Below are 12,882 nucleotides of genomic sequence, written 5' to 3' on the forward strand. Positions count from 1 at the left end.
GTGCTCGAGCCTAAGAGAAAAGGAGAGACAGGGAAAGGAAACTGTCGCAGGCCAGACAGCTGACTGCGTCCGTGAGAAAAGAATCCTTGCTCTGAAAGGCTGAATAGGAACTAATCTGCAATTTAGTTTAAAAAGAAGGAAGAAAGAAAGAAAGAAAGAAAGAAAGAAAGAAAGAAAGAAAGAAATTCACCGGGGTACAAAAAATTGCTATATTTATTTTTTACATTGGTACTCATATAGAGTTTGCACTGGATTTATTTTTATTTTTATTATTATGATTATATAGAACTTAGCTTTAATAGGTTAGAAGTTTCTGTGACATTCAGTTTACGTGATCCACGCACCTGGACTTTGTCAGTTTTTGCAGAATAAAAAAAAACTGAACGTATTTCTTGGAGGATTATGATGTTTTTTGTGCGTATTGCGCTAAGTTTCATTGCTGCTCTGTGCGCTAACGCGGCGCAGAGCGCATGGGAGGAAACCACGCTGAAACCAGTTCGACTCGACTCCTACATGAGCAAAAAGGAGTCGCCTCTAAGTTCAGAGGCTCAGGAGAAAGAATCAGAAAAGCTTTTCTATCGGTTGGACATTTTTGGGGAACAGATGGTGCTGGAGTTGGAGCCGGATCAGACTTTCCTGGCGCCTGGGTTTGTATTCCATGTGGTGGGGAAACCGGAGGGCCAGCGGGGGTTTGACAGCTCGGGGGAGGCGCGCTGCTTTTACACGGGTACCGTGAACGGAGAAAAGCACTCTGCGGTCGCGCTAAACGTCTGCCATGGACTGAGGGGTGGTTTCAACTATGCTGGTGAAGAGTATTTCATTCAACCCGCGAATGCCACCGGTGAAAGCAGTTTTTCGAGCCAGGACTTGCACATCATTGGCCGGAGAAATAGGCGGCTCCACGGCGAGGTCGGTGGCTCCAAGTGCGGTGTCAGAGAGGACGAGGACAAAGTCCCTGTGCACCAGGAGACGAAATCAGATAAAGAGGTCGCCTCAACTCCAAATGAGTCCCAAGGTAGGGTCTTTCATACTTCAAATATTGTTCCCATTAACATTTAATATGCTATCTTTATATGACCAAAAATCTTACTTGTAACTAATGAATTATATCAAGTTAGGCATTTGGGTTGCCGTTGACGCAGAATCACTGATTTTCTTCAGAAACTATTGTGTGCATTAGAATACAAGTAGTTGGGCGGTTAAGGGAACGAAGCCAATTTGCTACAAGTGAGTTTAGGGTTAACTGGAAGAGGGAGAGAAAAGGGGAGGGTGGGTAGAACTTTGTGATTGCGTAGGAGGGAGTGGTAAAAGGCGGGAGGGTCTGGGCTGGGCTGGTGAAACGTGGAAACTCGCCTCCTGATAGCGCGTGTTGCGCAGGTCAGCCTCCGCAGACATCTCTCTCGGGACGACTGCGGATGGCGTACATTACTGTTAAAGACGTCAATGTAACTTATTACGTAGGTTTAGTTGAAGGTGAGCCATAATAAGAGGCACTACTCAGTCTGCTTCTCTTGCTTCATAGACAAATTCTCCAATTAAATAAGAATAGCCTATTATTTGTCAATTGCAATTTATCAGTCAAATATTTAGTGTCTTTTTAATGATAAATATCCGTATCCTGTCCTTGTTTCAGCACATCATCGGGCCCGTCGTTTTGTGTCCACCCCACGATATATGGAAATCATGATCGTGGCGGATCAGTCAATGGCAGAGTTCCACAAAGAGGGACTGAAGCCTTACCTGCTAACCATAATGGCAGTAGCTTCTCGCCTTTACCGCCACCCAACTATTCATAACTCTATTACACTGTCTGTGGTAAAACTTATGGTGATAAATGATGAAGAACAGGGGCCAGATGTCTCAGTTAATGCTGCCCTCACCTTGAGGAACTTCTGCCAATGGCAAAAACAGCACAACCCTCCCAGCGATCGTCACCCAGAACATTATGACACCGCCATCCTGTTCACTAGACAAGTAAGAATCAAGTCTACAGTAAATAATAATAATAATAATAAATAATAATAAATAAATAAACCAAGAAATAAATATTAACTAATTTCTGAAATTAGGGTTAGAATTGGATGTTGAAATGGCTTGTTTTCATATTTCTCAATCTCCCTTCTTTAGGATCTATGTGGTGCTCACTCTTGTGACACATTAGGAATGGCTGATGTTGGCACAGTGTGTGATCCAGAACGAAGTTGCTCCGTCATTGAGGATGATGGATTGCAGGCAGCTTTCACTGTTGCACATGAACTAGGTAAGATCTTCTAAATGTCTTCTGCCTTTGAAACAATGACAGCATAAAGGTATAAAATTATACTCTGAAACATTCAAAATCTTATATAGCTGATTTCACTTTCCTGTAGGTCATGTGTTCAACATGCCCCACGATGATGCAAAGCAGTGTGCTAACATCAATGGTGACAGCTGGGGCTCCCACATGATGGCATCTACTCTTTCCAACCTGAACCAGTTGCAGCCCTGGTCTCCATGCAGTGCACTGATGATCACCACCTTCCTGGATAATGGCCATGGTCAGTGTCTGCTCGACAAGCCACAGAAGCCCCAGCAGTTACCACAAGCCCTGCCAGGTTCAGTGTACAATGCTGACCATCAGTGCCATCTCACATTTGGTGAGGAGTCACAGCATTGCCCTGACCCGAGCACCACCTGTACAGCTCTCTGGTGCACTGTCACTACTTTAAATGGTCTTCTGGTGTGCCAAACCAAGAACTTTCCATGGGCTGATGGAACTCCATGTGGGCATGACAGCTACTGTATGGCAGGCCAGTGTTTGAGCAGTCGTGAAGCAGCAAATTATAAGGTAAGCACCATTTGGTGTAGTGTTTGCATTAGAAACAAGATGTCTGTTAGTTGTCTAATAGTTTTTCCCTGTGGTCTTCACAGACCCCTGTCAATGGAGGATGGGGAAATTGGGGACCTTGGGGTGAGTGCTCACGTACCTGCGGTGGTGGTGTGCAGTACTCTTTTAGGGAATGTGACAGCCCTATGCCCAGGAATGGAGGCAAATACTGTGAGGGTAAAAGAGTTCAGTACCGATCCTGCAATACAGAAGACTGCCCTGACAGCAATGGTAAGACCTGTAATTCAAGAATGTTACATGACTGATCATGACTTGTGTATTAGATCTGTAGCTTACATTACCTTTTGATCCTCTGTCCAGGTTTAACTTTCCGTGAAGAGCAGTGCCTGGCTCACAATGACATTTCCTCCCATGTAACGTTTGGCTCAAGTGAGGGTGTTGAATGGGTACCGAAGTATGCTGGTGTATCACCCAAGGACCGCTGTAAGCTGGTTTGCAGAGCAAAGGGAACGGGCTACTTCTTTATCCTCAAGCCAAAGGTATGTATGTATGCTTAGTAGATAATGCAATTATGCAGTGATCATTTATATAAAATAATTCAGGATTGTAAATGAAGTTCAGAAACAAGACATAATACTTGACTCTGTGCTGCCCTCAGGTGGAGGATGGAACTCCATGCACCCCCGACTCCACCTCTGTTTGTGTTCAAGGTCAATGTGTTAAGGCTGGATGTGACCGTGTGATTGGCTCAGATAAACAATTTGATAAATGTGGCGTCTGTGGAGGGGACGGATCCACTTGCAAGAAAGTGTCTGGATCCTTGGAGTATGCAAGGTAAGCAAACACCTATAAATATGTTTCGTTGTTCACTTAACAAACCTCAAGCTCAGAAGATGACCTGTATGTTTTCTGCTTTCAGACCTGGCTATCAAGATGTTGTGACAATCCCTGCAGGTGCCACCCACCTCGATGTCAAGCAGCGAGCCACTGGTGGTCGTCGACATGACAACAGCTACCTGGCTGTTCGCCGGCAAGATGGCACCTACCTACTAAATGGTGACTACAAGCTTACAACTTTGGAGACTGACATCTTTCTTAAAGGGGCACTTCTGCGCTACAGCGGTTCTTCAGCCTCTCTTGAGCGCCTCCGCAGCTTTACTCCTCTTCCGGAGCCACTGACGGTCCAGGTACTGTCTGTAGGTGATTCTCCTCGGCCCCGTGTCAAGTACAGCTACTTTGCCCCACGCCCTGCTTCCGCAAACAGACGTCCCATCAATGCCATCAGAGAAGCAGGAGGTGCAGAGTGGACACTACGTGAATGGGGACCCTGCTCACAGACCTGTGGTGTAGGTACACAGAAGAGGGATGTCCTCTGTCTAGACTTTCAGGGTCGACCCTCACAAGATTGTCACGAAGAGCTGCGTCCTTCTTCCTCTCGTCACTGTACCACACATTCCTGCCCATCCTGGGTGGTGGGTGAGTGGTCAGCCTGTTCTAAGACCTGCGGCAGAGGCTTCCGGAAACGTCAGCTGCACTGTATGAGTCACGATGGCCATGTTTTGCCCCATGACACCTGTCATGCAAAAGATCGGCCACGACCCTTGTTGGACATATGCATCCAGAGTGCCTGTTAAGACTGGGTAGGACTAAAGGCAATCCCTGACTGTAAATTCTGCTATTCATTGTCTGAAGCAGAGCAGTGCAGGTTTGGGATCCAACGGGCCCCCTATGACGGTGACTGCAATTAATCTTGAACCAGCACTACAGTTCCCACTTCTCCAACACTGGGTGCAGGACACAAAGCTGGCACACTGTGTACCTGTCTGAAAAGCTGGGATAGAGGAAGAGTATAAAAAAACTATAAGGACACCTCGGCTGATTTAGGTGCTAATGACATGCATATAGGTCATTGAGTGTGAGTGTGTTTTTAGAGTGAATGACTGTATGTAAAGCTCTAGTTTATGTATTTTTACTGTCTGTCTGAGCTGGACTGGACAGATAGTTGCTATATGAAAGGAAAATATATGAGAGCATCCATAGAATAAACAAAAGGCCATTAGATGTGAATATATTGGAATCTATTAGTAGTTGGCTGGGACAGAGAGAAGCAGGGATTCAGTAAGTGAAACCATACTAAACCATTGTTCAGCATCTCAGATCACCAAGACACACAAGCTGCTACAATACACAGCAGGTTTTATGTATGTATGTAATTATAGCTGCACAGTTAGTATACAGGTTGATGTATTTAAGTTTTCAAAGCATACCCCAACATTAACTAACAAAGATAGAGTGACGAAATGCGAAAAAAAAAAAAAAAAAACATGGTTTCTGTACTGAAGTGATTGTGTGTGTGCGTGTACGTGTGTGTTAGTGTTAGAAGGCATATATGGAGGGTGAGGGACTTCTCTCCTGCTACTACTTCATAAGTAAGTCTCTCGTGCCTTCCGGGAAGGTGTCATCTTTTTGTACAGAATATCCAAACATTATTTATTTTTGTACAGCCTGTTAAATATAATCTTGTGGCTTTTTTATTATTATTGTATTTTTATTTGTTATTATTATTGAAATAACAGAAGGATGTAGATTATATTGGAGTATTTATACAATATTATATATGGTCTTAGGTTTATGAATAAAGTATCACATTGACATGTGAACTGAAATCATTTGTGTGCATTGATTATTCATCTACAGGGTGTCGGAAAATCAGGAACCAATGGGAATATGTCGAGTAAAATCCTTAAAAGCATGATACAGCGGTTGAGACTGCGTAGATCACTAAATTGTATTGGAAAAATAAATCTCCAAGAATCAAACTAACGACTTTACAAAGACCCAAATATCACAGAGGACTTGATGCCCCAAACTTTCAACAATATTACCTCACTAAACAACTCCAAATAAATGGATAAAACCCGGTCAGAAAAAATAGATTTGGCTAGATGTGGATCATATAAAATCAGACCGAGCATTCATCAGATGCCACCTATGCTTCAAAAGCCCAACAATTGCAGCAACTTTAACAGCTTGGTGGATTTTTTAAAATAAAATTATAAATTCAACACTGCAATTAACCAAACACACTCTCATATGGCACAACTCTGACTTTGCAAACACAGTGAAGATAACAAACATCTCCACATGGGTATAAAAAGATATTTATTAAAGAAGGTATTTATTAAAGGTATTCTTAAAGACAAATGTATAAACAACATCATTTCCATATCTAGCCAAGAAACATGGAAAATGAACATTTCAGATCCATTATATGCTCTAAAATCAAACTAAAAGCAACACATTAGACCTCCCCCTAGAACTAATAAATATCTCACCACCAACTATGTAAAATATATAAAATAATATATAAATAACATCCAAATCCAACTACTCAATTACCATACCATGTAAAAATGGGAAGATGTCTTAGCAATCACACCCAGAGAAGATTTTTGGCCACAAATATTACAGAACATGACCCACATAGCTAGTCTGCACCTGATACAATACAAAATAATACATAGAACTTATTACACATAGGATGTATAGAATGGGCTACGGGCAATCCAATATCTGCACGCAATGCACACAAAATAAACCAGACGATTACATAGATTTCATATGGGATTGCACGCCAGTTAAGCATTTCCGGGAACAAATTGAGGAAATATCTAATTTTCTAAACAGCACCATCCCACTCTGATCTTCACTATACTTAGATTTACATCTGGGATCAACATCAAAAAGGAAAACACAATAGTTATTCTTACTGGGCTAACCATTGCCAAGAAAACCATGCTAACAAACTGGAAATCAAAGAATAATATTAGTATCGCACATTAGAAAAACCTAATAATGAAAAAGCATAACAATGAAAAAACCACAATTACACATGTAACATTGACAGAAACCAAAGTTGGCATTATATAAATTAACTCAACCGACTTTACAAATACTACTTTTTTCAACCTCTCCCATACCAATGACAGAAAAAGAAAAGAAAAAAAAATATATATATATATATATATATATATATATATATATATATATATATATATATATATATATATATATATATATATATATATATATTATACACAAGTCATTTGTCATTTCAATCTAAATAATGAATACACCTGGAGAGGATGCCAGTCCATTGCAGGGGACCATGCATACACACATTTACACACTCATTCATACCTAGGGGAAAACATAGAGTAGTCAGTCCATCAAGTGGCAGGTTTTTAAGAACTTTTGTGAGGAAAATAATAAGTTTTGGGAGGAAACCAATATCCTGAGCTCAGGGTCAAACCAGGGACCCTTGAGCTGTGAGGTGACAATGCTGTGTGACTTTCATCGGGTAGACATGTACTGTATATTAAAAACTCTGTACTGCAAAGGAGATTAATTAAACTTTCACGTTTGCATGGATTAATTTCATGTTTTTTATATTGCACATACCATCAGATTAAACACTATACAAGCCAAATAATTGCATTTAAGACCCAATATTTCACAGTTTTCACCAGTATGCATGTAAAAGCAAATAATTTACACTTACTGAAATAGAAGAAATGAAATGAAGTGAATTTTGAAATGAAGTGAATACACCGAAATACTACTTCTTTATGCATGAAATTCAACACTGTATGATTCTAACAGGAATATGTGTATACCGTGGGCACAGGCTCGCCCAAAACTGGACTTTACACCAAGGTTGTAAATAGTTACTATTGGTTTTGTTGTTGTCATTTTTGTTCTCCACACCATTCTGTGAAACTCTGGAGACAGTTGTGTGTTAAAATCCCAGAGAACAGTAAATTCTGAAATACTCAAACCAGCCCATCTGGCACCAACAACCATGCTACAATCACAGTTACTGAGATTATATTTCTTCCATAATATGATGTTTGATGGACAAACTAAAGCTTTTGACCTGTATCAGATTTGCACTGCTGTGATACAATTGGCTGATTGGATAACTGCATGAATGAGGGTATATCAGTACCCAAAATGATCAACACAGTCAAACTTTCAATGTCCACTGTGCTGTGGTCTATGCTTACAGGAATCAAGTGCACACTTTGAGGTACAATGCTCCTAATTAATCTCTATAAAACACTTAAAATGTTAGTTTGTTGCTCACTAATTCACTAATATTGGTGTGGTTTAACATTTGAAGGTTACTGTATGCCAAAGGTCTGGGACAATTTAGCTCCACTTTTCAACTACTGCCATGTTGCCCACCATATGTACGTACAGTGGGTTCAGAAAGTATTCGGACCCCATCACTTCTGCACAATTTTTGTATTGTTGTTTTATAGAGTTATTAGATTTAGATTTGCTTTACATACAGTCCCCTCTGAAAGTATTGGGAGAGCATGGATATGAGATGAGAGTTTAGGATGTCAGCTTTAATTTCCTGGTATATTCTAGATTTTTTACATCTAGATGTGTTAAACATAACATTGATTACACAGGTAGAGGTTGACTTGCTATGGCATTGGTACTGCCTGTCACACCTCCTCCATTGCCCATAGCATTGCCACTTCCTTCAGCCTTGCCACCATGCCTAATGCAACCAAAACCATACAGGCCTCCCCAGTGACTAAGGTTGTAGCAAGACCCACTGGCACTGTTAATGCATGCTAAGTGCCACTGGTTCCATATGGCATAGTTCAGCTGCAGGGACATCAGCTGGGTATCACCACTCAATGTTTCAGTCCTTTAACCCCGGAACATCTCCTGACAGCAGAGAAGTGTCAGGGATGTCTCCCTGCAACTAGTGCTTGGGTTAGATGTTACTACCCCAACACGTCTCATTTCTCCTCACCCAGCTGCTCCTCACCCAAAAGCTGCTTTTTCAGCCTATTCAGCCAGTTCTTTCAGGGCCTCCTTCTGGTTTGCTCCAGTTACCCCCATGTCCCTCAGGGGGCAATGTTAATGTTCCAACAAAGCTATGGCATAACGTTAACCCTACATCTTTGCACACCTGGATTTGAGCAGTTTCTCCCATTCTTCCTGGCAGATCCTCTCAAGCTCAATCAGATTGGATGGGGAAAATTTGTGGCCTGCTATCTTCAGGTATCTCCTTTTTTGTGGAGTTCAACTGGCTAGGCCACTGAAGGAGATTCAGAGACTTATCCCAAAGCCACTCCAGCATTGTTTTGACCTAATTTGGCCTAATCTGAGGTTGTGGGCACTCTGGAACAAGTTTTCTGTAGGACCTCTCTGTATGCAGGGATGGTATTGGTCAGTTGATGAGCAGCTGCTGGTCTTCATAAGATGTAATGCTTGGAGTTTAGTCCCTAGATTTAAAGTTTTGTCTGATTAGGCCAGAGAACTGTTTTTCTCATGCTCTCAGAGGCTTTTAATTGTCTGCCATATTACTTTTGGTGGATGTGTCTTCCATCTAACCACTCTACCATAAAGACCTGATTGATGGAGTATTTCTGAGATGGTTGTCCTTCCAGCAGGTTCTCACATCTCAGCAGAGAACATCTGAAACTTTGTTAGAGCAGCCAATGGATGTTTGGTCACCTCTGTGACCAAGGCTTTTCTAGCCCAGTTACAGAGTTTGGCTGGACCACTAGCGCTAGGAAGAGTCCTGGTGTTCCCAAACTTAATCCTTTCACAATGATGATGCCCACTGTGTTCCTGAGAACTCTTTAGAAATGTTTTATACCCTAGTTAAGATCTATTTCTCTACACAATTTGATCACAGAGAAGTCAGTGGAGTTTGTGGCTTAGTTTTTGGTCTGATATTCATTGTGAATTGTGGGATCTTTCCAAATCGTGTCCAATCAAATGAATGTGTCCAGGAAATTCTAGAGACATCTCAAGATAATCAAAGTAAACAGGATATGCCTGGGCACAATTTGGAGTACTTTAGCCAAGGGTCTGAATACTTAGCAAAACCAAATATTTCCCTTTTTTAAATCTTCTTCTTTGTCCGGCCTTTTCCCATATCCACTTGGGGTTGGCTCTCCTAATCTTTTGTCTCCAGATTGCTCTGTTCTGGGTCGTTGTTGGTTCTATATTCTCTCTATCAAGGTCTTTATTTATAACAGCCATCCATATAAGGCAGGGTCTTCCATGGCTTCTCTTTCCTGTACAAAGCTCCAGCACTTTTCTGGTCATGTGGTATTCTGGTTTTCTCGTCACATGTCCGTACCATCGTAGACGCTCTTCAGTCAATTTTTCAGGTAGTGATCTGACTTTGATATGAACTGCCTTGATATATTGGTTTGGAACCTTATCTAGGAGTGTCACTCCTGCAGACCATCTCAGCATTCTCATTTCATTTACACTTAGCTTTTCTGTCTGCTGCTTTTTAAGTGGCCAGTATTCAGCACCGTATGTTAAAGCAGGTCTCACAAAATTTTAAATAAATTTGAAAAAAAAGGCATTGTGGATTATTGTGTGAATTTAATTGCCAAAAAGAACATTTTTAGTTTTTAAATTGAATGATTTCAGATGAAAGGTGTGAATTCTTTTTAAACCCACATTTCAGATTGCTAGTTATAAAAACCCATGCAAAAGCAGTACCTACTACACAGTTTGAAACAACATGAGGACTTAGAGTATAGACTGATGCAAAATATACCTTAGCTAATATATAGTATGGAGAGGCAAGTGGAAACTGGCAACTAACAACATTTAAACTTGTTACTTGCTTTATTTATTTATTATTAATAATATTATTATAAATGAATACATTTAATATTAATATTTTTCCCAAAAACCTTTTAATTCTTACCTGGCTGACGTAATACTAGCCACTTTAAACTAGTTGTGCTGCTATTTGAATTGAAGTCATGTTCCTATTTTAAGGCTAAAGCATTTCTCCTACCTTAAAGCCTTTCTCTAGCAGCTGACTGCATCACTTTTGAGTTTAACCACCAAATGCTACACATTTTAGGTCGCAATAACCGTAAAAATACTTGTAAATATCTGAGGTTTTTATGAATTTGACTTAAAGTATGCAATATAACAGATCAAACATGGTCTAAAGTTGGTATTTCATCCTGTTTCCTATTGCACATGTTATTTGGCAGATTGTGTTCACAAGGAGGCAATACCACACATATGAGTGAAGTGAGTTAGGTTGCAGTCCGAGCTTTTTTCCCCCACTATAATACTAGTGTAATTTTCCCTGACACATTAAGTGAAATTGCACTGTTGATGAAGCTGAAATAAAACATGAGACACAGTGGCTGCAATCCAGATCTGACTGTAATTGTCATTTTCGTTGGCTGGGGTTGGTGTGGAGTGAAGTGACCAGTCAAAGAGCATCTGCTTATTGTGGTCTCTTTTCAATGACAAAACATGGCTGAGGGGGGCTGTCAGTAATTGTAGCTATACTCAGTGGTGGAAATGGCCCAAATATACTGGGGGGACTATAGTTGGGGATTTTTTCATTTATTTATTTATTTATTCATTTATTTATTTATTTATTGCGGGGGTAAATATAATTTAAATATAAACATATGAATATAAGCAGAAATACCTCTACAATATCTAATAAGAATACATTTATTTCATATCTCCTCCCAACAATATGCTTTCGTGAGTGTAATGACAGGCAGATGAAACGTCAATGAACAACATTCATGAAATATGTGTGGCACAAAACAAACACACTCATCATATTCATCATCTTCCATATCACAGCCCTCTGCCCTCTCACTCCTAGCTTTATTGCCAGGTGGTCCAAAGTAATTTAATAGAGGGTTGTTTTTTTTCATCCAGACCAACTGACAGTCTCTCTCCCCTAAAAACACTTCTCTCTCTTTCTTGCAGCCCAGCCCCCACCCGCTACTTATAAAATGCACATACTTAGTTAACATACCTAATAAAATGACCAACAAGTGAATATAGAACATAATAGGTTTTCTAAATTCAGTGTATGCAATAAGGTGGCAACTTTATGCAATTTGGTTCAGATAAAGACTGTCTTAAAAGTCTTAACAATAATCTGTTGGGGGCATAGAGAGAGAGGGATAGAGAGAGGGGGAGAGAGAGATTCTTATTTAGTATAATGTGGGGGGGAAATAGAGATTCATGTCAATGTTTTTTAAAATCCTGTCTTATACTGCTTATGCAAAAAAATATTTATTATAAAATGTTACTAGCTACTTTGTAATGGTGGTTTTCTGCTGTAATTTTTACTTCATTTTGGGTGTATACCTTTTGCCCAGTATTCCCAGGATTGAGGACTGGATTGCATGCCCAGGATAAAGCAGACAATGAAGATGAATTAGGAGATTTTTTTTTCTTTCACATCCTGTTATTGAAATTTGATGTCTGCTATAAATAAGCATGCTACAAATACATAACTTTTAAATGTGTCATTGAGGATGAAAGTAAAGGCCTTAACCAATGGAAATATGTCCCAAATTCCCAAACAGGATTTCCCAAATTTCCAAATATGTCATCATAAATTTGCATACATTATTTATATGAGAAATAATTTCAGATTAATAGTTAAGAGACATGTTTATTTCAGATTATATCAGTGGGTCAAAAAGTTTACATACACTGTGTTAGTATTTGATGGCATTGCCTTTTAATTGCTTGAACTTGAACCAAACACTTGGGGTAACCTTCCATATGCTTCTCACAATACTTTTTTGCACAACAGTCTTTCAGACCATGACTAGCCCTTTCTGGACATCCATGATGTAGACTTACTTAAGATCCACAAACTTTGGTACTAGATGTATTCTACTTCTTCACCAGTACCTTTGTCTTGGGGTTCAGCGGAACCTTTCAGACCAAAGTTGGTTCATCCATGAGTTAATTTGTGCCTCGTTCCTGATGCAGGACTGCGGTCTGTGTGGTCCCAAAAAATGTATATTTGCGTGCAATTGTTTGTACATATGCTTGTGGTAACAAATTGTTTGTACATGGTGGAACCAGATTTGTGGAAGTCCACTATAGTTTTTCTGAGGTCTTGGCTGAGTTGCTTGGATTTTCCCATGGTTTCAAGGGCTTAAAAGGCACTGTCACGCATTGTAGGCTGAGACAGAAGCAAGTGCAGGTAGGCAGATACA

General features: G+C 40.2%; 1 protein-coding gene across 1 annotated transcript; it reads left to right on the top strand.

Moving 5' to 3' along the window:
- Nucleotides 1-5,493, top strand: adamts1 (ADAM metallopeptidase with thrombospondin type 1 motif, 1). The gene is made up of 8 exons (XM_017458072.3): nt 1-1,015; nt 1,634-1,974; nt 2,128-2,260; nt 2,370-2,827; nt 2,911-3,097; nt 3,188-3,366; nt 3,486-3,661; nt 3,747-5,493. The coding sequence occupies exons 1-8, from the start codon at nt 403-405 to the stop codon at nt 4,459-4,461; spliced, it is 2,802 nt and encodes a 933-aa protein (XP_017313561.1). The 5' UTR covers nt 1-402; the 3' UTR covers nt 4,462-5,493.
- Nucleotides 5,494-12,882: the final 7,389 nt, after the last annotated feature.

The sequence above is a fragment of the Ictalurus punctatus genome, chromosome 26, assembly GCF_001660625.3.
Source record: "Ictalurus punctatus breed USDA103 chromosome 26, Coco_2.0, whole genome shotgun sequence".
In the NCBI taxonomy this organism is placed as follows: domain Eukaryota; kingdom Metazoa; phylum Chordata; class Actinopteri; order Siluriformes; family Ictaluridae; genus Ictalurus; species Ictalurus punctatus.